Source organism: Peromyscus maniculatus, chromosome 7 (assembly GCF_049852395.1).
Source record: "Peromyscus maniculatus bairdii isolate BWxNUB_F1_BW_parent chromosome 7, HU_Pman_BW_mat_3.1, whole genome shotgun sequence".
Classification (NCBI taxonomy): Eukaryota; Metazoa; Chordata; class Mammalia; order Rodentia; family Cricetidae; genus Peromyscus; species Peromyscus maniculatus.
Window position 1 is genome coordinate 104982309 of NC_134858.1, and position 22203 is coordinate 105004511.

Below are 22203 nucleotides of genomic sequence, written 5' to 3' on the forward strand. Positions count from 1 at the left end.
CAGGGTTTCTCTGTGCCTGTCCTGGATCTCGCTCTGTAGACCAGGCTGGCCTCAAACTCACAGAGATCCACCTGGCTCTGCCTCCTGAGTGCTGGGATTAAAGGCTTGTGCTACCACCGCTCGGCTCATTCATTCATATATATATATATATGTATATGTATATGTATATATGTATATATACATATAACATATATATATGAATGTGTGTGTATTTAACATTTATTTTATTATTTATTTGTGAGAGACACAAATTTCTTTCAAGTCCAAGAGAACAAATCTACATATTTACAGCTAAGACAAACCCTGTTTACAACTAAGATTTCAAAACAGCAGCAACAGACTTTACTTTTAGATACACACTGACATCAAGGAGTCTTCTCTATATAGGAAGAAAATCTTTAATACAAAAGACAGAGAATGGGCTAGGCATGGTGGTAGAATTCCTGTAATCTCAGCTTTCAAGAGGTAGAGATAGGAAGATTGTTAGTTTGAGACTAGCCTGGGATATATAGTGAGTTCAAGGCCAGCCCGAGCCACACATCAAAATCCCATTCTCTACAAAAATAGGGCCTGAATATAACTTATTGGTAAGGGCATGCCAAGGCCTGAGGACCATAAAACAAAACAAGCCAGACTGAAACAAACAAATAAAGACAAGGATGTCTTTAAGGAGAAAGAGTGACCTTACAGTATCCAACAGCTCTGACAGTGAGTCAGGTGGAGAAGAGAGGTATCTAAGTGACAGCTAGAGTGCAGAAGCCAGATGTGAAAACAAACAAAATATAAACACATTAGAAATGAGGCAACCAATTTCTGGACAAGCAACACACACAAGACAGGAAATAGAATCATAGTACAGCTCTTGGTTCACCAACAATTAAAATAAAATTAACCAATTTAAATAAAAATGCATAAAGTCTACACTGGAAGAATAGTAGGAAAGGTGGGTATGTGAGAGAGGAATAATTGAAGAGAACTCTCTTCATTTTCCTTGGGAAGAAGAAAACAGATAACTAACAATATCTAAACATTTTCAGCAGAAGCTTCCTGAAGAACAGCAAAATAAAAATAGCTGCTATTGAGGAATAGGGACCAGCTACTTGCCAAGCTAACCAAGGAACCACTGTTGAACATATTATAAATTTTGTTGACAGTTTTAGCTTTTATAATCATATAAATATTTATATAATAAAATAAACAAATAAAAGAGAATGATATCAGTCTGGTTGAGACTCAGTATCACACACAGGGTGAAAACAATCTAGAATAGGCAAGTCTGTACTTTCTAGCTCTAAACTTCAGCATGGGCATTGCTTGACCTGTATTTAGGTTCTGGTTGTCTTTTGATTCACTTTACAGGTTATACACAATACCAACCTGAAGAGATCTGTCTGTGGAGAGAATCAGATACCAAAGGTGCTAGTTGTTATTAAGTGACACAATAGAGTTAATAAAAATAATATAAGTGGAAAAGTAGTGGGATGCATTGCTATATAGTGCAAGTGACTTTGTTATGAATAAAAGCAGATCACAGACCTAAAATCTACAATAGTCCTTAGCCCAGGGAGGAAGTAGCATGCTCTGATGTAGACACAAACCCCAGCATTCTGTGAGCAGCTGATGCTATGCTCAGCAAGAGCAATGATCTCCTGTTGTCTGGACTTCAGTCTCATTACTTTGTACCATCTGCCCCTCAGTACTTCAAATTCAAAGTCTGGCAGCTCAAGGTAGGAAGGGTATACCCTGGGTCTCTACAGGTACTTTCCAGAACTACATTCAAATAAAGAAATGTTGTCAGCATCTTCATTATATATCAGTATTATAGTTATTAAAGCAGTAAAGCCTGGTTTGTACAGAATAAAACATAAGAAAGGGAGCACCCTGGCTTTCTGACCCAGTGTGTTTCAGGTTATTCTCTAATAGAAGCATATGTTCACAAAGCTGATATCAGCTAGATAAAAATTTTCAAGGGTCAACCTGGGGTTCAGGGCATGTAGAGGGCACTGTCAGATTTCAGTTTCTGGAGATCATGTACTCAGCTTTAAACTGGGGCTGCTGAATCCTTGCCCTAGGCAGTCATGGTCATTCAAATACAACCCCTGACAAAGGAGAAGCCTATTGGCAGTTGTGGATGCCTACTTCTTTTCCTGGGTAAAAAGCCAGTGCTCTGTTGCCTACCTTGAGTTCATCTTTGCTCTGGAAGTTGTCTAAAAGGTGTTGGTAATGGGTGTCACACATCTGACGGAGCAATGAGAGGAGGCAGGACACATATTCGCCCTGGGAACCAATCCAAAACAAAAACAAAAACAAAAACACTTAGCACAGCCAGTCACAGGGGCTTTGTTCTCCAAATCACAGAGGGTAAGAAGAGAAGGGAGGGTTTGAGATGGCCCCAAATGTTCATGGAGAAAGGTGACAACTGTGTTCCTGAAAATGAACTCTTTTCTAGGAGTGTTTTGGAGTTTTAATAAAGCTTCTGTAGCACAGGGATATTAAAAAACCTTCACGTATAACATCGAGTATTGCAAAGTGAAGTATTACTATTTTCTCTACAGCAAAGTTTTGGCTAAATAGTCTTTTATCATAAGAGTACAATACTGAAGTCTTGGCTACTTGGAAAGGGAGCCTCTCCTCTGGGCAAAGCTTGGATCATCTGTTGGGAGAGGGCAGGCAGCCCTTCAACAAGGACATTCTGGGGAAGGGCAGCTCAGCTGGGAAAATGGGGCATAGGTGATCAAAAGAAAGGCAAAGCAATCAAAGTTGATCTTTGGGAGGGAACAAACTATGAACTTCAAAGCATATTTAAGTATAATTATGAGTCTTTTAAGTCAATGAGGGTACATTTAAAAAAAACAAAAACAAAACCCCAATGCTTTAAGGACTCCAAAGACCATGCTATGGCAGTTATTGGCATGGTGCATGGTTTTTTTTTGTTGTTGTTTTTTTCTTTTTCTTTTTTTGGTTTTTCAAGACAGGGTCTCTCTGTGTAGCTTTGTGCCTTTCTTGGAACTCACTCTGTAGCCCAGGCTGGCCTCGATCTCACAGAGATCCTCCTGCCTCTGCCTCCCAAGTGCTGGGATTAAAGGCATGCGCCACCACCGCCTGGCTGGCCTGGTTCTTTTCTCAGAAAAGAAAAAGTATTTTACTTAGATGATTTTCAAGTGTTTCTGAATTCACAGGAATTTGACAGTAGCCTTTAAACTTATCAAATCCTTTCTAGAGCCCTGAAACTACACAAAATCTACACATGTATATGAACTTCAGTTTTATCTGAAAATGGGCATAAGAAGTCATAATTAATTTGCTTTAGAGGTCAGATGAGTTTGTGTGTGTGTGTGGGGGGGTAGCATTGAAGCACAAAGTCTAATACATAAAAGGAACCCAACAAACTATAGCTATAATCATAATCTAAAGAAATGGATGGCTTCGTTAGTAATACTTGTCAAATGCTTCAAGCAGGGTCAGATCCCCAGCAAGGGCTGTGTAAGTGTTGATTAGAAGGCCGGGCTGTCAGGACATGTCAGGGTACATAGTTATTTTACTACAATGAGTGTGCTCTCAACAGGGGCTTTCTAACAAAAACCTCACTCAACTTTCCTTATGGGATTTTACATGCTGTGATTCTTTCACTGCTCATTAAGGCATTTCTGTTCTAAGCTGAAGTTCTAGATTTCTCTTCAGGACAGTCCATTTTAATAGAATTGCTTAATATAGTTAATTATCTTATCAGCCCCTAAGTCTCTTACTTAAGCTTTCTCATCTCTACTTGAATTACAGACATATTGATGACAGATTAAAAGTTCTTCATCTGAAATCTTTGGCATCTAATTTGTTGAAGTTTACTTTAGAATCTGTTCTAGAACAGATGGACTGTCTGATTTGCAATCCTGACATCCTACTTCTTTCAATACAAATGAGTTTCTGTTTATGTCTATTCATAGGCTGTCACACTGAGGAACACCACAGACCTGTGCAATAGACAATGCCTATGGTAAAAAAATTACTAAGTCTTGTTTTTCAACAGGGGCTCTTAATGAAGGAGACACTTTTTCCAGGCCGAATGGTCCAGAACACATGCTCACCCTAACATGCTAGAGTTTGGCTTGTTCCCAGAGATGACTTGTTCAAGAGAGTTCTATCATCTCTCATCTTCCAACTGAAAGAGTTCATAGAAACCGTTTATCATGTTACCACACAAGGGCTGGGAAATTCACTCTGGATATGCAAGTGGGGTCAGGTGCCAAGGGTTCTGTCTCTGCCCATCTGAGATGCTTTCCTAGTATGTTTCTCTCCTAATTATGTCATATAAATTCATTACTTAGCAACACCTCTGATATTCTACCACACTATATTTTCTTGATGTTATAAATTTAGATGCATATACTATGTACTAAACCAACTAATTTGTAGAACCAAGAAAATTATTCTGTCCTATATATCATTTAGGAGAGCTTTAAGTGAGGTTTCCTACAGGGGATGGCCTGCCTATCTTTTATCTTTAGCCTTTTCCTACAGCTTTATTATATCATTGCTTCAATCAACATTTATAGAAAGTGACTTGGCTTAACTGAAAATATGGCAGGGAAACCACACAAGAAACATTCCTTGAATCTTCCTTAAACTAGGCCCCTGGGAGTATGAAACTAGAGCTTTCAGAGAGGTGGAGGGGGTAAGACTGGAAAGAAGAGGGTGGCATGCTGACAACCATGCAGGGAGGAGGCTGAGATGAAAATGGTGGGGTGGTGAGATAGGAGTGATGCGAGGAGCCCCAGGTTAGAAAAGAAAGCAAGAACACCTCAGTGTTAGTTACTAACAGTGATCTCTGCTGTGCACTGCGGGCACCGCTGCCCTCTTACCGCCTCCTGAGCATGTGATTTACTCATGATGGTGAGTAGAGTCTGTAAGAGCACATCCAGGAGGCTTTCCACCATCATCTCTACCTCCTCCATGACATCTGCCTCCTGGAGTGAGCAGTGAAAGAGCACACCATTAGCATTAGGCCAAGCAGATGTTCAGCTAGTAGTACTTACTAAGCCGCATCAGGAGTGAGCTTTTTGACTAGATCTCTAACACTGACCTCTCAGACTCACCAAGATGAAGTGTGTAAGGAACCCAGGACAATGGTTTTAGGAGGAGGCAAGACATGCCTGTCTCTGCTGTCTAGGCATGGAGGCTGAGGCCTTGCCTTTCCTAATGCCATGAACAAATTTCAATCTCAGGCAGACACATTAATTTTGACATACAGGACAGAGATGAATTTTCCCTAGTACAGTGAAAAGAAAGCATACCTCTACTGACACCGAGAAATGATAAAGTTTGAAAAATGGTAAAGTCGCACCCCAGAGTGTGGCAGGAACTTTTTTACTTAGTGCAGGCATCTTTTTTTTTTTTTATGAAGTCCTTTTCTTTCCTTTCTTTTATTCACTACTTGTAATTTTTGCAAACCTCCTCTGTGGCCATTTCTAGTTCCTCAGTCTGTTGCTGTTCCCAGCTCATCTGAAAGATTCTATCCTCAATCCATCTTTCTCTTGACAGCTTTATAAAAACAGAACATGCCTTCTCATTATAGGCTACTTCCCAGTTATTAGAATTTTAGAAGAGTTTGTATTACCCTTTCATAGACATCACATATTCATTCCAAACTTTTTAGGGTGGCTTTAATTATCTCTCAAAGAGATTCCCATTGTCCCTTCTCCAAAATATATTTAAAATCTTTATTTTGGGTGCCTGTGTGGTTTATGTGTAGTACACATGTATGCAGGTGCACACAGCTGTGTGCACACATATGGAGGCCAGAAGTTGACACCAGATGTCTTCTATTTTTCTTTTCAGCACCATCATCATCATTGTCTGAGACCAAGTCTTCAACTGAACCTAGAGTTTGCCATTTCATCCAGAATGGCTGGCCAGCAAGCCTCCTGGATCTTCCTGTTCCTCCATTCATTCTCTCTCTCCCCACAGTGTTGGGGTTATAGACATATGCACCATCATACCAGTTTTTACACGGGCGCTAAGAGATCCAAATTCATACCTTGGTGCCTGCAAAGCAAGCACTTTAAACACTGAGCCATCTTCCCAGACCTTCAAAATATTTGTACCACTACTGATCATAATTATCATCCTCTATTAAACATTTACTATGTGCCATTCACTGTTTGAGAACCCGACTATACTAAGTTTAGTGAACTAGACAGAGACTATCTCTGATCTCACAGAGGTTAAATTTACCCATTCACCAAATATAATTATATTCTACCCCATTTCACATAAGGAATTAGCTCTTGGGTCTAGAGTAATCTTTCCCATCTATCAAAGTGATTATAACACTCTTTTCCTATGATACAGGTTTGAGCAGTTGTAGTCAACTAATTATACTCAGCTCTCTATTCTTCCAAATACAACAAAACTACATCCTTCAGGTTTTTCACTGGTTTCCATTTTTTTCCTTTAAAAAATTCTTCAATTTCTCCCTACCTGCTTCCCCCTTTTTTTAAGCAATAAGCTATCTCATATATGACCTGTACTTCTGTAGATACTATGTGTTTGGTATGGCTTCTATGAGGTCTGGCGGAAAGGAGAGTTGCCAGGTCTTGTCTGGAGCACAAAGCAAACAATAGGGTCACTACAACCATTACAGTCACTTTTTGACAAGTTGGGCCTCTGTCATTAGACAGTACTTTAATTCAGGATAGTAGAGCTCCCTTTTGGGGTTTCAGTCTTTTGCTTAATGATGCATGCCTTTGTTTTAGGTGCCTCCTTTTGCTCCACCTACGTAGTCTAGCTTTGGATGTTATCACCTGGACTATGCCCTTTATTTTAAATGCACTTCAAATTTTATTCTAGGAGCATTAACTTTATAAAAATTATGTAATAAAACCCATGCTTTTTCTCATTCTCTTTATAGCTTTCCTAAATCTCCCAATTTCCTAAATCTCTAAAAAAAGAAAAAAATAAATTCTACTCTCACCCATGCCTTTACTCTTCTCCTACCCCAATCTCTCTCCTACCACCACATATTTCCTCAAAAAAAAAAAAAGAGAGAGAGAGAGAGAGAGAAAAGAAGATAAAACATTAGTTGAAACCTGACCCTCTAAAGGATGATTCTACACCCACAGAGCACTCTATGGGTAGCATACAGCTATTGTATATCCTGACCTCATCTAGCAAGATGTAAAGATGCCATAGGTGGAATCAAGCTGTCTGAAAGCTGAAAGAAAAGTCTGAATAAGCAAGCTTCCTCTGCCCCCTAGATTGGGTCTGCTTTCAGGTATTTGTATTTATAATCCTAAGAAAACTCCCAAGAATCTAGAATTAATACCTTTTGATAGCAACAGAAGATGGAACAAAACTGGGCTTTCTGATCCGAGGGAAATTATGTATCTGTGTACATTTATAGTAGTATAACAATTAAAATAGTATAACAATTAATATACCAAGAATGTATTGTATTGAGAAACCCATGGGCACACAGAGATTTCCATTCATTCTGGCACTTTCTTTTCACCAATAAAAGCATCTCTAACTGAGAAGTGAACCAAGTGATGACTGCTGGTCTGCTCCTGACTACAATAACGTAAGATCAGGGCAGAGATAAGTGGGGACAGGTGGGGGGTCACTACCAGAGAGCTGGTCTTGACGATGGAGAAGATACTGCCCAGAATCCCTGAGCAGATTAGCAGCTCTTTCTGCTGCCTCAGGTGAAGATGAATGTGATGAAGAACCACAGGAAGCAGGATGCGACGGGATTCTAGGAAAGAAAACAGAGATGAGGTTGTCCATTGGAGGACAGCTAACTATTGCTAGAAGACAGTGGTACTGTGGGACTTAAAGGAGATGAGTTTAAGAATAGAGTTATAGTAGAGGTTACCCCCTTTGAAAAGTCTAAAAATCCTGGGCCTAGAAACTGTAAGCCATTCTATGGTTCTCTTTTTTTCTTCACTATTATTTTAGATCCCTACACTATAATGACATTTGATAGCTTTTGACTTTGCTTAACTGGAAAGTTAAAATGCATGGGTGGGGGTGGAGCGAGAGGAAACTATGTGAAGAGATTTTATAAACCATTTTATTTTCTAGGATAAAAGCCTAGGAACAAAGCCTGCAGTTTTTGCTAGAGGTTACGAAGCAGAGTTTCAGATTAGAAAACGTGGACAGTACCTTGTGTATGTTCTGGAACTCTGTCCTCTGAGCATGACAGCTATTGCCATTCCTTAATCAGAGCAGCTGTAATTAGCCACAAGAGAGCCTCAAGATTTGACCTGGTGGCATTCCTTATGGCATGGGGGAGGGTCATCAGGGCATCCCTGGAGGCTCCAGCCACTCCCTCCTCTGCCCCCTCCTAGCTGCATCTAATTCAGCTCTGGCTGTACATGGCTCAGGGAAGAACCAGAGTCTATAGGTGAAAGGTTCACTGAAGATTGTACCTATGCGGCTCTAGGGAAGTTGTTAATCCATGTTGGGGTGAGACTTTTCAGTAATGAAGCTGTTCTGAAGTCACCCATGTGAGTAACCTCTCACCCACACTCCTGTATGCTCAGTAAATTTGTTGGTTCATAAAAAAAAAAAAAAAGATGTAAATAGAAGCCTGCTTCCAAAGGATATCTTTTCAATGATTAAGCTCCAAATTAAAAGTAGTTAGTTTTAGCTGGGCTGTGGTAGTGCATGCCTTTAATCCCAGTACTTGGGAGGCAGAGGCAGGAGGATCTCTTTGAGGTTAGCTTGGTTTACAAAGCAAGTTCCAGGACAGCCAGAGCTGTTATACAGAGAAACCTTGTCTCAAACAACAACAACACGAAGACAAAACAAACAAACAAAAAAGTAGTTGTTTATAGTGAAAAATCCATGTGAATGTCACACTTATGAACTATGATGATTAGATTTGTAGGCTTATTAGAAATTTCTAATTGCCCCTCATCATGCCATGGCTAAGTAGTCTACCACTCCTATTCTGGTATGGATTCACCTTGTCAAATCTCTTTTCTGTCACAGGCTTGGTAGACTGCTATTGGTAATGTTCACAACAACAAATGGAACAGGAGTATAACCTCAGCCTGTCATAGCCTTTGATAACTAGTGAGCTCTTACGCCAATCCTACCGTAGACACTTAAGTATCTTTTTTTTTTCTTTTTCATGTTGCCAGAATAGCACGTCATGAAAAAGAAACCATGTTTGGAACCCCTAATTCAGACAGGCTGAATGATATTCAAGCTCCCTTACTGATAAGAGTTCTTAAGCAGACTGACTCCTCTCACAAGCTTGATTTTCTCCTGTGTAGAATGGGGTGTTAAAGGCCTTTTCTACTAAATACAATGCAAGTGTGAACATGTTTCTGACACCCTAAACTCTTGTGTGGTAGTGACTGTGCACCCCTGCAGATACTGTCCCCTACCTGTCCATACTGATTCAGTTGGATTATCAATAATACAAGCCATGGAAAATATAATTTACTGTTTATGTTTGATCATAGTTAAGAATTCCACATGAACTTCAGAAATAATTTCTTTCATTTTTATTTTATGCATATAGGTTTTTTGTCTGCATTCCACATATATTCAGTGTCCACAGAGGTCAGAAGAGGGGACTGGATTAACTGGAATTGGAATTGCAGATGGTTAATGCTGGAAATTGAAGCTAGGTCATCTGGAAAAGCAGTCAGTGCTCTTAACCACTAAACCATCTCTCCAGGCCCCAGAAATAAAAAAATTAAGCCAAAGATAAATTATATGACATATAAGAGATTTTGACTGTTTTGTCAAATATTTATAATATGTTAAAAAAGAACAGATAGTTCTTCTATATTTAAAAGGATGTCTGGATTTTAAAAAGCTATTATATTTTAGATCAAAACATAAAATACAGTAGGATTAATAACAAGCAATAGCTGCTTTCAGATAATACAGCAGTTTATTGTTAGAACATGCCAGAGAAGACACCAGATTGGTATGTTCAGAATATGTAAGAATTGGTTATATGACATCACTGGCAAAGAGCATCTATAACTTGAACATTGAATTAGAGTAAAATGCAAATGAAAATTTGGTGGTGGATTATCATAAAATCTAATTATATAGTCCAACATTACATGAGTTTTAAGAAAAAATTTTCTTAAGTGATCATTTAAAACAGCTGAACACATAAAACAATAACAGAAATAAAGCAGTTAGCTGCTTCATTTTCTGTATCTCTTAAAAGTGACTTTTTTTAAACAGCAAATAAAGGAAGAGTTGTAAGCAGTGGGTTTAGTGACCACGTCTAAATCATTACCAACAGTTTTCAATTTGAGGCAGAAGAAAGAAGTTTATCAACAACAGTTATTGGAGAAGGGCTGACTTCTTCAATGGCAGTGTTACCATTACTGCTCTGCACCGGTAGAGCTGAGTTAATGGAAATATCTCCTTAGTATTCCAAGTGTATACAGCACTGAACTAATCAGTTGTTCTTTTTAATTTTTTTATTCAATTTTTTTCCATTTTACATTAACAACCCCTGTTCCCCCTCCCTTCCTTTCTTTCATTCCCCCCCACCCCACCTCTATCCCCTCCTCATAGCGGGTAAGGCCTCCCTTGGGCAGTCAACACAGGCTGATATACCAAGTTGGGGCAGGACCAAGCCCCTCCCAACTGCATCACGGCTGAGTAAGGCATCAGCACCACAGGGAAAGGGTTCTAAAAAGCCAGTTTGTGTACCCTGAATAAATCCTGGCCCCATTGCCAGGGGATCCACAAACACATCAAGCCAGACAATTGTCACCCACATACAGAAGGCCTAGTGCGTTCCCATGCAGGCTCCCCAGCTGTCAGTCCAGAGTCCATGAGCTCCCACTAGCTTGGGTCAGCTATCTCTGTGTTTTTTCCCATTATGATCCTGACCCCCCCCCTTACTCCTATAATCCCTCCTCCCTCTCTTCAGAGAGGAAGAGCAATGAAAGAAGTATCTTGACAGTGAACCATTAAGGAGTTAGGGAGAAATCTGGAGCTAGGGAAATTCTCAGGAACTCAGAAGGAGGTTCCCAGCTAAGATTCATAGCAATGGTGGACAGGGTGCTTGAACTAGCCTCCCCCGTACTCAGATTGGTGTCCACCCTAATTGTCATCATATATCCAGTGACTGATGGAAGCAGATGCAGAGACCCACAACCAACCACTTGGCCAAACTCCTGGAATAAGTTGTTCTTATACTTGGAAGTTAAACTTCAAAAATTAACACATAAAATTCTAATTATGAAAATTCAGATAGCTGTTTTGCTGATGCTTCAGATTTATTCTTGTGCTTGGAGGCTTATTCTAGAACAGTATCCTACTTAAATAATCAGGCTCATATCTGATACAGCTGAAAGGTTTAACTTGATCACAAGCAATATGGTTTCATGGATAAATCCAAAGGCTCTTTGACTTCTGATTTATAGTTAGGCTGTGCTGACCTCCCAGGGAATATGATAGGCTTTCTGTCCACTTCTATGGAGAGAGAGAGAGAGAGAGAGAGAGAGAGAGAGAGAGAGAGAGAGAGAAAAGAAGAAGAAGAAGAAGAAGAAGAAGAAGAAGAAGAAGAAGAAGAAGAAGAAGAAGAAGAAAGGGAGGGAGGGAGGGAGGGAGGGAGGGAGGGGAGGGGAGGGGAGGGGAGGGGAGGGGAGGGGAGGGGAGGGGAGGGGAGGAGGGGAGGGGAAAGGAGAGGAGAGGAGAGAAGAGGAGGGGAGAGGGGAGAGGGGAGAGGAGAGAGGAGGGGAGAGGGGAGAGGAGGGGAGAGGAAAGAGGGGAGAGGGGAGAAGAGGGGAGAGGGGAGAGGAGGGGAGAGGGGAGAGGGGAGAGGAGGGGAGAGGGGAGAGGGGAGAGGAGGGGAGAGGAGGGGAGAGGAGGGGAGAAGGGAGAGGGGAGAGGGGAGAGGAGGGGAGAGGGGAGAGGAGGGGAGAGGAGGGGAGAGGGGAGAGGGGAGAGGAAGGGAGAGGGGAGAGGGGAGAGGAGGGGAGAGGGGAGAGGGGAGAGGAGGGGAGAGGGGAGAGGAGGGGAGGAGGGGAGAGGGGAGAGGGGAGAGGAGGGGAGAGGGGAGAGGAGGGGAGAGGGGAGAGGGGGGAGGGGGGAGGAGGGGAGAGGGGAGAGGGGAGAGGGGAGAGGGGAGAGGAGGGGAGAGGGGAGAGGGGAGAGGGGGAGAGAAGAGAGAGGGGAGAGGGGAGAGGAGGGGAGAGGGGAGAGGGGAGAGGAGGGGAGGAGGGGAGGAGGGGAGAGGGGAGAGGGGAGAGGGGAGAGGGGGAGAGAAGAGAGGGGAGAGGGGAGAGGGGAGAGGGGGAGAGAAGAGAGAGGGGAGAGGGGGAGAGAGGGGAGAGGGGAGGGGGGAGAGAGGGGAGAGGGGAGAGGGGGAGAGAGGGGAGAGGGGAGATGGGGAGAGAGGGGAGAGGGGAGAGAGGGGAGAGGGGAGAGAGGGAAGAGAGGGAGGGAGGGTGAGAGAGAGAAGAATATGAATCTATCTGACTGGTGAGGCAAAAAAAAAAAAAAAAAAAAAGCAAGTACAGGTTTTCAGGGCCCTTTTAACCTCCTTGGCTTGTCCTCGTCTTCTTGGACTGGACCCGCTTGCTTCTTTTGTTCTCTCTCCTTCCCCTGGGTACTTTGATCTGACGACTGTTGTGACAGGATCCCACAGCCAGGATATGCTGTACCTGTGGCCTGGAGACAAAGGACCTCCTACCACACACTGACTCTTTATGTTCCTATCAAATTCATACATCAAAACCTATTCTCCATGTGACAGTATTTGAAGTGGGAAACTTTCTGGTGATAAGGTCAGGAGGGCCTTATCCTCATGAATGAAATTAGTACCTTATCTCTCCTTTGAGACAGGTCTCATTATACAGGCCTGCCTGGCCTGGAACTTGATAATGTAGATAGGACAGGGTGATTTTGAACGCACTGAGAGCTGCCTGTCTCTGCCCCCTAAGTACTGAGATTAAAAGTGTGTACCACCTCTCCTGGATGAGACTAGTGCCCCTTAAAAAGAGATCTCAGAAAGCTTTCTTGCTCCTCCTGTAAGGTAATAAAACAGAGAAGAGATGTCTATGAAACAGGAAGTAGGTTCAATTAGACATCAAGTCTACCGGTACCTTGATCCTGGACTTTCTAATCTTTAAAACTGTAAAAATTAAGTATTTGTGCTTTTTTTTTTTTTCTTTTCGAGACAGAGTTCCATTTAACCCAGGCTGACTTCAAACTTGCTATGAAGCCAAGGATGACCTTTACTTTTATTTAACTTTCTTTTTCTTTATTTTTTAACTTTCTCTCTACTTATAATTTATCTATTCTTTGTGTCATGCATCTCCATCCCATTCATTTCCCCGTCCCTTTGTATCTGCCCTTGCAACCTTCCCCTAAAATAAAATAAAATTTAAGAGGAAAAAAAAAAGGAAAAATCAATCTTGTCACGGAAACTATAGTGTGACACAGTTTCCCTTTTACCCATTTATCTTTACATGCAAATGTCATGGTCTGGTTCGAGGCCTCTGGTTTCTGCTGCACTATCAATGCTGAGTCCTCACTGGGACTCCTCTTGGATATCCTGCTGTTGCCCTGTGTTGTGGAGATCCTGCAGCTTTGGGTCTGCAGGACCAGCCCCTTCATGTGCTCCAGCAGATCACAGATGGGGTGATGTTGGGGTGGGCCAACTCATAACCCTGGTGCTGGGCCTGGGTAGTTGCAGGGTTGGTCAGTTCACCAGCTTTCCCTTGTCTTCACCACCAGGGTGAGCTCTCCTACATTGCCCTGGCTAGTTCACTCCTTGCATGGATGAGCAAGGGGTGGGTGGGTAGGTGGGCGCAGTTCTCCTGCTTTCATGTCCTCAGGGCCGGTTCTCCTGAACCTCCACATTTAGGACCAGCTCTACTGTGTTTCCCAGGCATGGCAGTGTTTTTGTGTGTGTGTGTGTGTGTGTGTGTGTGTGTGCGCGCTGCCACATGACAGATGAGTAATGGAACAGCTCTCCCATGCTCACAACTTCAGGGCTGGCTCACCCGGGACATTTACTTTTCATGTGCTGAGTTACAGGCATGTGTCATGTCCCCCTTTAAAAATATATATATATATATTTACACACACACACACACACACACACACACACACACACACACACACACACACACACACAGTCTTACTATGTAACTCAGGCTGGTTTCAACTCACAGAGATCCACCTGGCATCATACCCAGCACTATTGTTTGTAAGCCATCCAGTTTACGCCCTATGAGTACACCCTAAAGTACGGGTTCCTAAGAGTAAATTGTGAAAGAGGCAGCGGGTCTAGGTCTTAGCTGAATGTCTCATATAGTTGACTAAAATCTCTACACTTTAAGGCTCACTAGTTTCTTACATCATGGCTGTTAAACTGATATTTTGATCAGTTTAAACTTGGCTACCATCCTGGAAGGGAAGAAATAAACTCTGACTCTCGACTTAATTTACCTGAAAAAGAAAACAGGCGACTATCCACTGTCCTGGCGATGGACTGCAGCTTCACCACGTCCATTGACTGTCCGATGTGCACAGTGCTAGGCATGCTTCCCAGTGTACCTCTCACAAACTCTGCTACCTCTTGCACAGTAAACATTTGCAGCAGCTCGTCAAAGATGGTAGGGAAAGAATTAAGTAGTGCAGCCTGTGGGAGCAAGTAAAGCTGTGGTTAGCTCAAACTTAGATTTGTGCTTATCTTGTATGTTCAAAGGTATGAGGTTGAAAGAGTTTCAGAAGGCACTATAGCACCCCTGCCTCGAGAGGGTTCTTCCCTGGCCCTTGACTGTACTCAGTCCTATAGCACTCTTGGAGCATAGGGAAAGGAAATCCAAAAATGAAACCAGGGATTTTTACTAGGGCTCAGGCCATTTGAAGCTTTCACAACTTGCCAAGCATTTGCAGAGAAGAGAAGGAAGTATAAAGAGAACTTTGCACAATGTAGCTTAAGACAAACAGCTGTTTTTCCTCAAAAAAGATTTAAACGTTTCATCTTTATGATTAAGCTCTTGACTTTTCAGTTTTAGTTTCCAACATAAGCCAGAAACCTCTAAGAAAGGGAAAAGCAATCGAAAGCTGAGTGCCTTCAAGCAGTACTAGCTGGACTCCATCAATAGCAGTAACCTAGGTTTAAGAACTAGACCATTTTCCAGGGATAGTGATATTTGTATATGATCATGTAATCTGAAGAATACATAAATTATTTTCTAATATGTGATCTCTGGCAGTTTCAAGTATAATTCAAAAGTATGGGAAACATGGATTCATTCAGTTATAAACTCTTAAGGACTACTGATAATGCTGACTTAGAATTCAGTGACTCAGATGACCCAAACAAAAGAGGAGCAGGAGGGAGAGGGAGAGAGAAGACACATGTGCATGTGGGCTTCCAGGATCTGAGCTCTGTAAGCGAGATGGGGTCTCTTGAGAAAAATGTAACAATTAATTTTAACGAGGTGGGGGAAGCATGATGGCATTAGTAGTTTTATTTATTCATTTATTTGAATCACATTTATTTATATATTTAGTGGGGGAGCACATGCTCATGTGGAGGTCAGAGGACAACTTATAGGAGTTGGTTCTCTCACTTCACCATGTGGGACCTGGAGATCAAACTCAGGTCATCAGGGTTGGCATCATGAGCCTTTACCTGCTGAGCCATCTTGCTGCCCCAATCTGATAATACTGATCCATAATTTTTGAGAGGCAGAACACTATAGGAGAAAAATAATAGATTTTTAAATTAGACACATATGAGTTCAAATTCCAGCTTTAAGCCAGGTGTAGTGTTTCATGTCTGTAATTTTAACTATTTAGGAAGTTGAGGCAGGAAGTTTCAAGTTTAAGACCAGCCTGGATAACACAAGACTCAATACAAATAGACAAATGCCCAGTTTTGTCATTTGCCTGTTATATGTTTGACAAATTGCCCTAATCCTTGGTTTTCTCATCTATAAAATGGGGATGATGCTGTTATTGGCATATGGAAAATTTAGGTGCATTGTTTTCAGCAGAGTGCCTAGAACACAACAAGTCTTCAATTAATGCTATATGCTATGTTAACTGTCAATTTGTCCAAGTCTAGGATGACCTGGGAGAGGGGTCCTTGGGCATGCCCTTGAGAGGTTATCTTGATTATGTTAACTGATGTGGGAAAACCCATCTTTATTGTAGGCAGGACTGTTCCCTGAACAGGGGATCCTGAACTGCATAAACAAAGAGGACTCAACAACAACATGCATTCACTGCTCTCTGTTTCCTGAGTGGGGATGTAACGACAAGCTGTTTCAAGCTCCTGCTGTCTTGACTTCCACTATGATGAACTGTATGTTGAACTGTGAGCAGAACAAACGCCTTCCTCCTTAAATTGTGTTTGTGACAATAGTTTACCACAGCAACAAGAAAAGAAGCAAAGATGAGCTGGCTCTATTATTTTCTTCCTGGATTTATTGAAAGCACCATGAAGGAAGCTTTTTGTACTTCTTAGTCTTCTTATACCATGAATCCCAACAAGATTTACAAAGGGAAACAGAAGTGGCACCTTAAGAACAAAAGGTAACAGCTCACTTTTAACAAGTGAGCTGGGGTTAGGAAGATGTTTTTCTTGAAGGATTCATCAGGCAGTAGATAATGGTATAGAGTGAAAATGTATGCCACGAGAAAGCCTGAATTACTGTCCTTTATGTTAAGGCCAGACTAAAGTGTGAAATTCATATGAATTCTGTCTTCAGGTTAATAACTCTATGAAATATCAGGAATTTGTAAGCAATTCAGATACAAAAGACAAAAAGAGGGTTAAATATGTTATACTCAGTATATGAAGAAAGTTCCCAATTATGCACCAGAACAGAAAGATACACGTGTTCTGACAACTTCTGATAGTCATGATCAATGATAGAAAGTCTAAATGAATTGTAAATTTTCCAAGAGTTCTAAAACTCATGAAACGTAAGCTTGGTAGCAATGAATCGCATTTGAACCCTAAATATATCTAAACTGATACCAGGTCTACCAGGTCTAAGCTATCTGTTCTGATGTTTCTCCCAATGACCCAAGGAGGCAGCAGATGAAATGCCCAGTGGTCAACCAGGAACAAAAGCTGGTTCTGCAAGAACATTTGACAAGTGTATGTACTGAGCCAGAAGCACCACTGTCTGTACAAAGCATTGACAAACACCCAGAAAGCATGTCTACCCTGCTCTGTTAGCTACCTTCAATCTCTCTGTAACTCTTTTTGGGGAGAGAAACAGCAGGTATCCTTGGCCCCTATTAGAAGGAACAGATAGACTGAGGAAAGTCAGGGAGAAGAAAATGAGTTTCTTGTGGTTCTTTTAAAGTGAGCTCATAGGCATTTCCTTAGAGAGGCTCTCAAAACCTTGAGAATTCCTTTGTAGCACGGAGCTCCCAGATAATACCTGTTTTTTTGGCCAAGGAACCTACAGGAAATTTATGGGCATAAAGAGGCAAGTGGAAGACAAACAAACACACAAACAAAAAAACCCAGACTATTCTAAACTCAAGTAAGACAGGGTTTAAACATACCCTTTGACTAATAACTCATGCAGTCATGGAATGGAGAGACACAAAGAAACTATCTGATCTTTGTTGACGGACAGCTTTTGGCATAATTGGCTTCGAGGAGCTGAAGAACTATAACCCACTAGATAAAAGCCTACCAATTTGATAAGAGAAAATAAGCCAACCCCTGTATGGATGAAGTAATGAATGTTTGATTTATTATAGCACAAGTCTGCTTGGTAAAGGTAAGAGACTAGCTGGTTAGGAAATTTTGGTATGAAGAAGAAAACTTCTTCTTTTTTTTTTTTTTCTTTCCGAGACAGGGTTTCTCTGTGTAGCTTTGTGCCTTTCCTGGAACTCGCTTTGGAGACCAGGCTGGCCTCAAACTCACAGAGATCTGCCTGGCTCTGCCTCCCAAGTGCTGGGATTAAAGGCGTGGGCCACCAACATCAGGCAGAAGGAAACTTCTAACACTGGTATTTCTAATAGAATCCAGCTCTAATGCTTAGTCAGTGCATTCAGTTATTCCTATTAGGTTTCAATTTATCCCATTCTTAACAGTTGTAATGGATAAGTTTTAATAAAAACTACCTAGGAAATAAAATCCCTATATATTTTAAATATCCCCTATAAATACAATGTTACTAACAACGATAGTATGGTAACTAGCAAATTTGATCTAAGGAGAATTCATAATAATAAAGTTCTGCTGCTTTTCTAGTATAAAGCCAGTAAGCTCTTTCATACCTCACAGCTGAGGCAAAGTTGGCTTTCAAGTAAAGAGCAGCATTTTGTTCTACCAAGTATTTATTTGTAAATCAACTCTTTCCCAACACACAGAACCTTACCACAATTTCTTCAATTCTAAAAATCAGACAAAGAAAGTGCCTGCTAAGACAGTCTTAATAGCAGCACCTCCCCACACAGTAGCTGTAGATGTCCATCCCAGAATGGGGCTGTCAATAGTAAGGCATGGAAGAGGGTCTTGGGGGTTCTCCCCTCACTACTAAACTACTTGTGACTAGTGGGTTCAGAGAAGAGGGGGTCACTGTCTTTAGTTGTGTAACCACTGGACACTCCACCAGGCTCCGATTAGTGCCAATCCAATGGTTTACACAGATGGCCATGATTAAACTAAATAGGCCACAAAACCAAGCCAAGAGTCAGGATTTTCAGAAAGGGACTGGCAAAGAAGAACAGAAAATTGTTAAGGAGGGAAAGGAGATTTAAAAAAAAAGGGTCAGGGAAAGAATAATCAGAAGTTATTATAAATGAAATTGTCAAAGAAGTAATTTAATTTAGGAAATCCCCATACAACACAACAACAATAGCAACAAGAAACCTCACACTATTTCCCCACAGTTCACAGACCTGAGTGAAGAGGAGTGTTTCTGAGTTTCTACTGTCCAGACTCAGCACAAACCGGATGGACTGGAAAAGCTCCTGAATGCTAGACCGGAACTGTTCTTCTTCCATCCCACATGTTGCTCTTGAATACAGGATTCGTGACTGCACAATGAACTTGAAAAGGTACTCCAGGGCCTAGAAATGTAGGAGGAAAAGTAACAGAGAGACACTGAAGATAGCTAGGAACTCACATAACAAGAATGTAAGGGCAAAGAAACAGAAAAAAAAAAAATTCAGGTGACATGTGATTGATTCCAACTATGGATGGGCACTTTATTCTTAAAAATCTTTCCTCAAAGATCTAAACTGTCACTAAGCAGAAGCTGTCTGCTTACTGACAGAATGATCAAATGATTTTATAATCATTCTCTAGGTTATGGAATTAAGAAGTCATAATTATTCAAAGGGTCAAATTAAAGAACATTCAGAATTCAAAGAAAATTCAGATTCTTTGTATTTTTTTTTTAAGGGCAGAAATTCAAAACCCCAAAGTCAAGGATATATCTTAGCTACTTTTTTTTTTTTTTTTAGGCAAGGTTTTGCTGTGTGGCCAAGGCTGACCTCAAACTCACCATTTCCCTGCATGTCCTGTGGAGTACTGGGATTAGAGGCATATGGCACCACACCTGGTATAAGTACTTTTGAGTTTACTAAGAAGGAAAGTGCTTTTAAGGAGTCTCCTGAAACTTTACATTACAGGTGGGGTCTGGACTAGGGACTTCTGCCTCCTTATATAAGGTCAAAGAAGTCTGGAAAACTAGTTCTAGGTTGTATAGCAGCTTGTATACCTGACACATCCACTTTCCAGTTCCTTCCAGCCATGACATCTGCCATTAACAGTATAGGAGCAACATACAAGACAATGTCCTCAAAAAATGGCTTAAGAGCAGAATGTAATTCTGATGGATACTTGCAATTTGGCTGACACTTATCAACAGAGTAATTCTCCTTTAAGAGAATAGATTCAAGCACCAAGACTGTTTTCTAATTAAAGAAATGCTATATTATCTCAGATAATTGAAAGGCAAAAACACCATATTAAAACAAGCAAAACCCATTTACTTGAAATACATAGAAAAAAACCAATTCTTAGCCTCTTTTTAGCATCTGCCTGTTAGGTTTGCCTTAGAAAATTCAGTTCACAGGGTGATGGTTAGTTTAGGGAAATGTGTCTGGTAAGCTGTTCTCTGACTTCCACATGCACATTCCACATCTACAGACAGACAGACAAACAAACAAACAAATGTAACTTAGTTTTTTAAAGGGCAGGAAAGGAGATAGCCAGATAAGGACTTGTATTCTCCTTTGTTTACTGCTCTGTGCCACAGACCAAGCCATTCCTGATGTCATGTCTTGCCTCCCATGATGAACAGCATTCCTCTGAACTGTTAGTTGTTTTTTTATTGGGTATTTGATCACAGGAATGAAAAAAGGTAACGAATACAGTGACCTCATACAGTGTTTAAAGCCCTGTGCTTAGAAGCCTTTTAACATCTAGTGAATAGAGAATTTGAAAAGTCTGTTACTTTATAAATCCAGATAGATATTTGCAAGTTATGTGCTACGATTGTTCTACTATGATATTTTAGTGATTTTTTATGCCTGTGCAGCAGAAAATATAAAATACCAAGACCCAGTCTCATTTACTAGGTTATGCCAGTCACTCCAGTAGGAGTTATTCCCTCATGACAAGGATATTCTCAGTCCCAGAGAAATATCTCAAAATTTTCACAGGCTTAGGCTAAAATGTGAGCCCGTTAAATGTCTTATAGTCAGATGCCTAACCTCAGGAGGCAAAGGATCAATGATTATGTAGAATATGGGAAACAGACAGAAATAGTTATTTTTTTAAATATGAAAGCCTAGGATATCTATTATATCTAGTTATATACTACACACATCTTGAATTTTAAAAAGAAAATATTTTCTTCTCAGCATTGCCCAATTGTAGCTATTTGCTTTTCAGTCAGAAAATGACTACTACAAGAGATGCTCTAAACAGCAATGTTGTTCACATTGACCACACATGATGGCTTAGTTCTCTTACTAGGTTCTATGATATAAAATAGTGCGCAAAGGAGCACAGGATTGTGTCAAAGAAAGTCCTGTGCAACCTGGACCAAGGAGAGGAAAACAAGCCCACTTTAAATCTTCCATTACCACCCGATTTCCCCTTTCTCACTCCTGATAACTAGCTTGCTACCTTTGAGACCCCAAGACAGAGTGTGGTAGAAGGTAAAGGGTACATCTTAGGGTATCTGTTCAAGATTCAAGGGGTTGCTCCCAACCCTATTTGGAGAAAATGAGGCATTAACTGAGGCTAAAGCAGCTACACCGTCCTTTTCTACTCAGTAAATCTGAAAGGAGAGGAGACTGTGAAAGTTTTTACAACTTTTCTCTCTTCTCTGTGTTATGGGAGGAGAGGTGTGTGTGTGTGTGCGTGTGTGTGCGTGTGTGTGTGTGTGTGTGTGTGTGTGTGTGTGTGTGTATACACCTGTAGAGGCTAGAGGAAGACTTCAGGTGTCTTAATTGTTCTTTGAGACAAGGTCTCTTACAGAATCTGGAGCTAGACTGGCAGCAGGCAAGCCCCAATGCTCCTCATTTCTGCCTCCTCCCAGAGAGTTGGGGTTACAGGCTTGCTTGTGGCCATGCCAGGCTTTTTGGGTGCCAGGATTTAAAGTCAGGTCCTCATGCTTGCACAGAAGGTGCTCTTGTCCACTGAGTAATCTCTCCATCCCCTATTACAACTTTTATATCACCAAGAAGATTCATTATACCCCTTTGCTACCTGCTAAGGGATTGATATAGCTCAGCAGTGAAAAGCATGCTATATTTGTAGAACACTTTGTCAAAAGCCATCCTCATATCCTATTCCACATATACTTGCTCAGCCATGTTTATTGCCACTTCTATTCACAATAACTAGAGAATGAAAACAAGTTAAAGGTCATTCAACTGCTGACTGGATAATGAAAATGTGATACACACACATACATACACACACATATCTCTCATCTGTGGATCCTAATTCTAAATCTTTAGATGCTATTATATAACTTGGGAGTAACCACAGAAACCACGACAATACAAAAGGACCGTGAGTGGGATGCTCAAGAAAAGGAAAGGGTAGTAGGACACTGGTGCTATGAAGGGGAAAATGGGAAAAATGGGGAGGGGGACTTTTTCTGGGGAGGGGCAGGGAGAAAAGAGAAAAACACTAAAGGTATTTGAGAAAGCCAAAGTAAAACACATTATTTTGTGTTGGCTTAAACACACACACACACACACACACAC

The 22203-nt window shown here is 41.1% G+C and overlaps 1 protein-coding gene and 1 long non-coding RNA gene across 16 annotated transcripts in view; one reads left to right on the top strand and one right to left on the bottom strand.

The window, feature by feature from the left end:
* The window catches only part of LOC143274088 (uncharacterized), a 36900-nt gene extending 20500 nt beyond the window's left edge, over positions 1–16400 (top strand). The window contains exon 3 of the long non-coding RNA XR_013052516.1: positions 16159–16400. This is a non-coding gene — a long non-coding RNA (uncharacterized LOC143274088). The remainder of the gene's footprint in view (positions 1–16158) is intronic.
* Positions 1–22203, bottom strand: part of Dock3 (dedicator of cytokinesis 3) — a 351959-nt gene that overhangs the window by 78499 nt on the left and 251257 nt on the right. For 12 of the 15 annotated variants that reach the window (XM_076575472.1, XM_076575469.1, XM_076575460.1 and 9 more), the window contains 5 exons: positions 18874–19044; positions 14440–14632; positions 7620–7747; positions 4815–4961; positions 2179–2277 (listed from right to left, as the gene is read on the bottom strand). In XM_076575472.1, the coding sequence (XP_076431587.1) occupies positions 2179–2277; positions 4815–4961; positions 7620–7747; positions 14440–14632; positions 18874–19044 (738 nt within the window). The remainder of the gene's footprint in view (positions 1–2178; positions 2278–4814; positions 4962–7619; positions 7748–14439; positions 14633–18873; positions 19045–22203) is intronic. The other 3 variants (XM_076575464.1, XM_076575461.1, XM_076575468.1) reach the window with 2 other exon arrangements.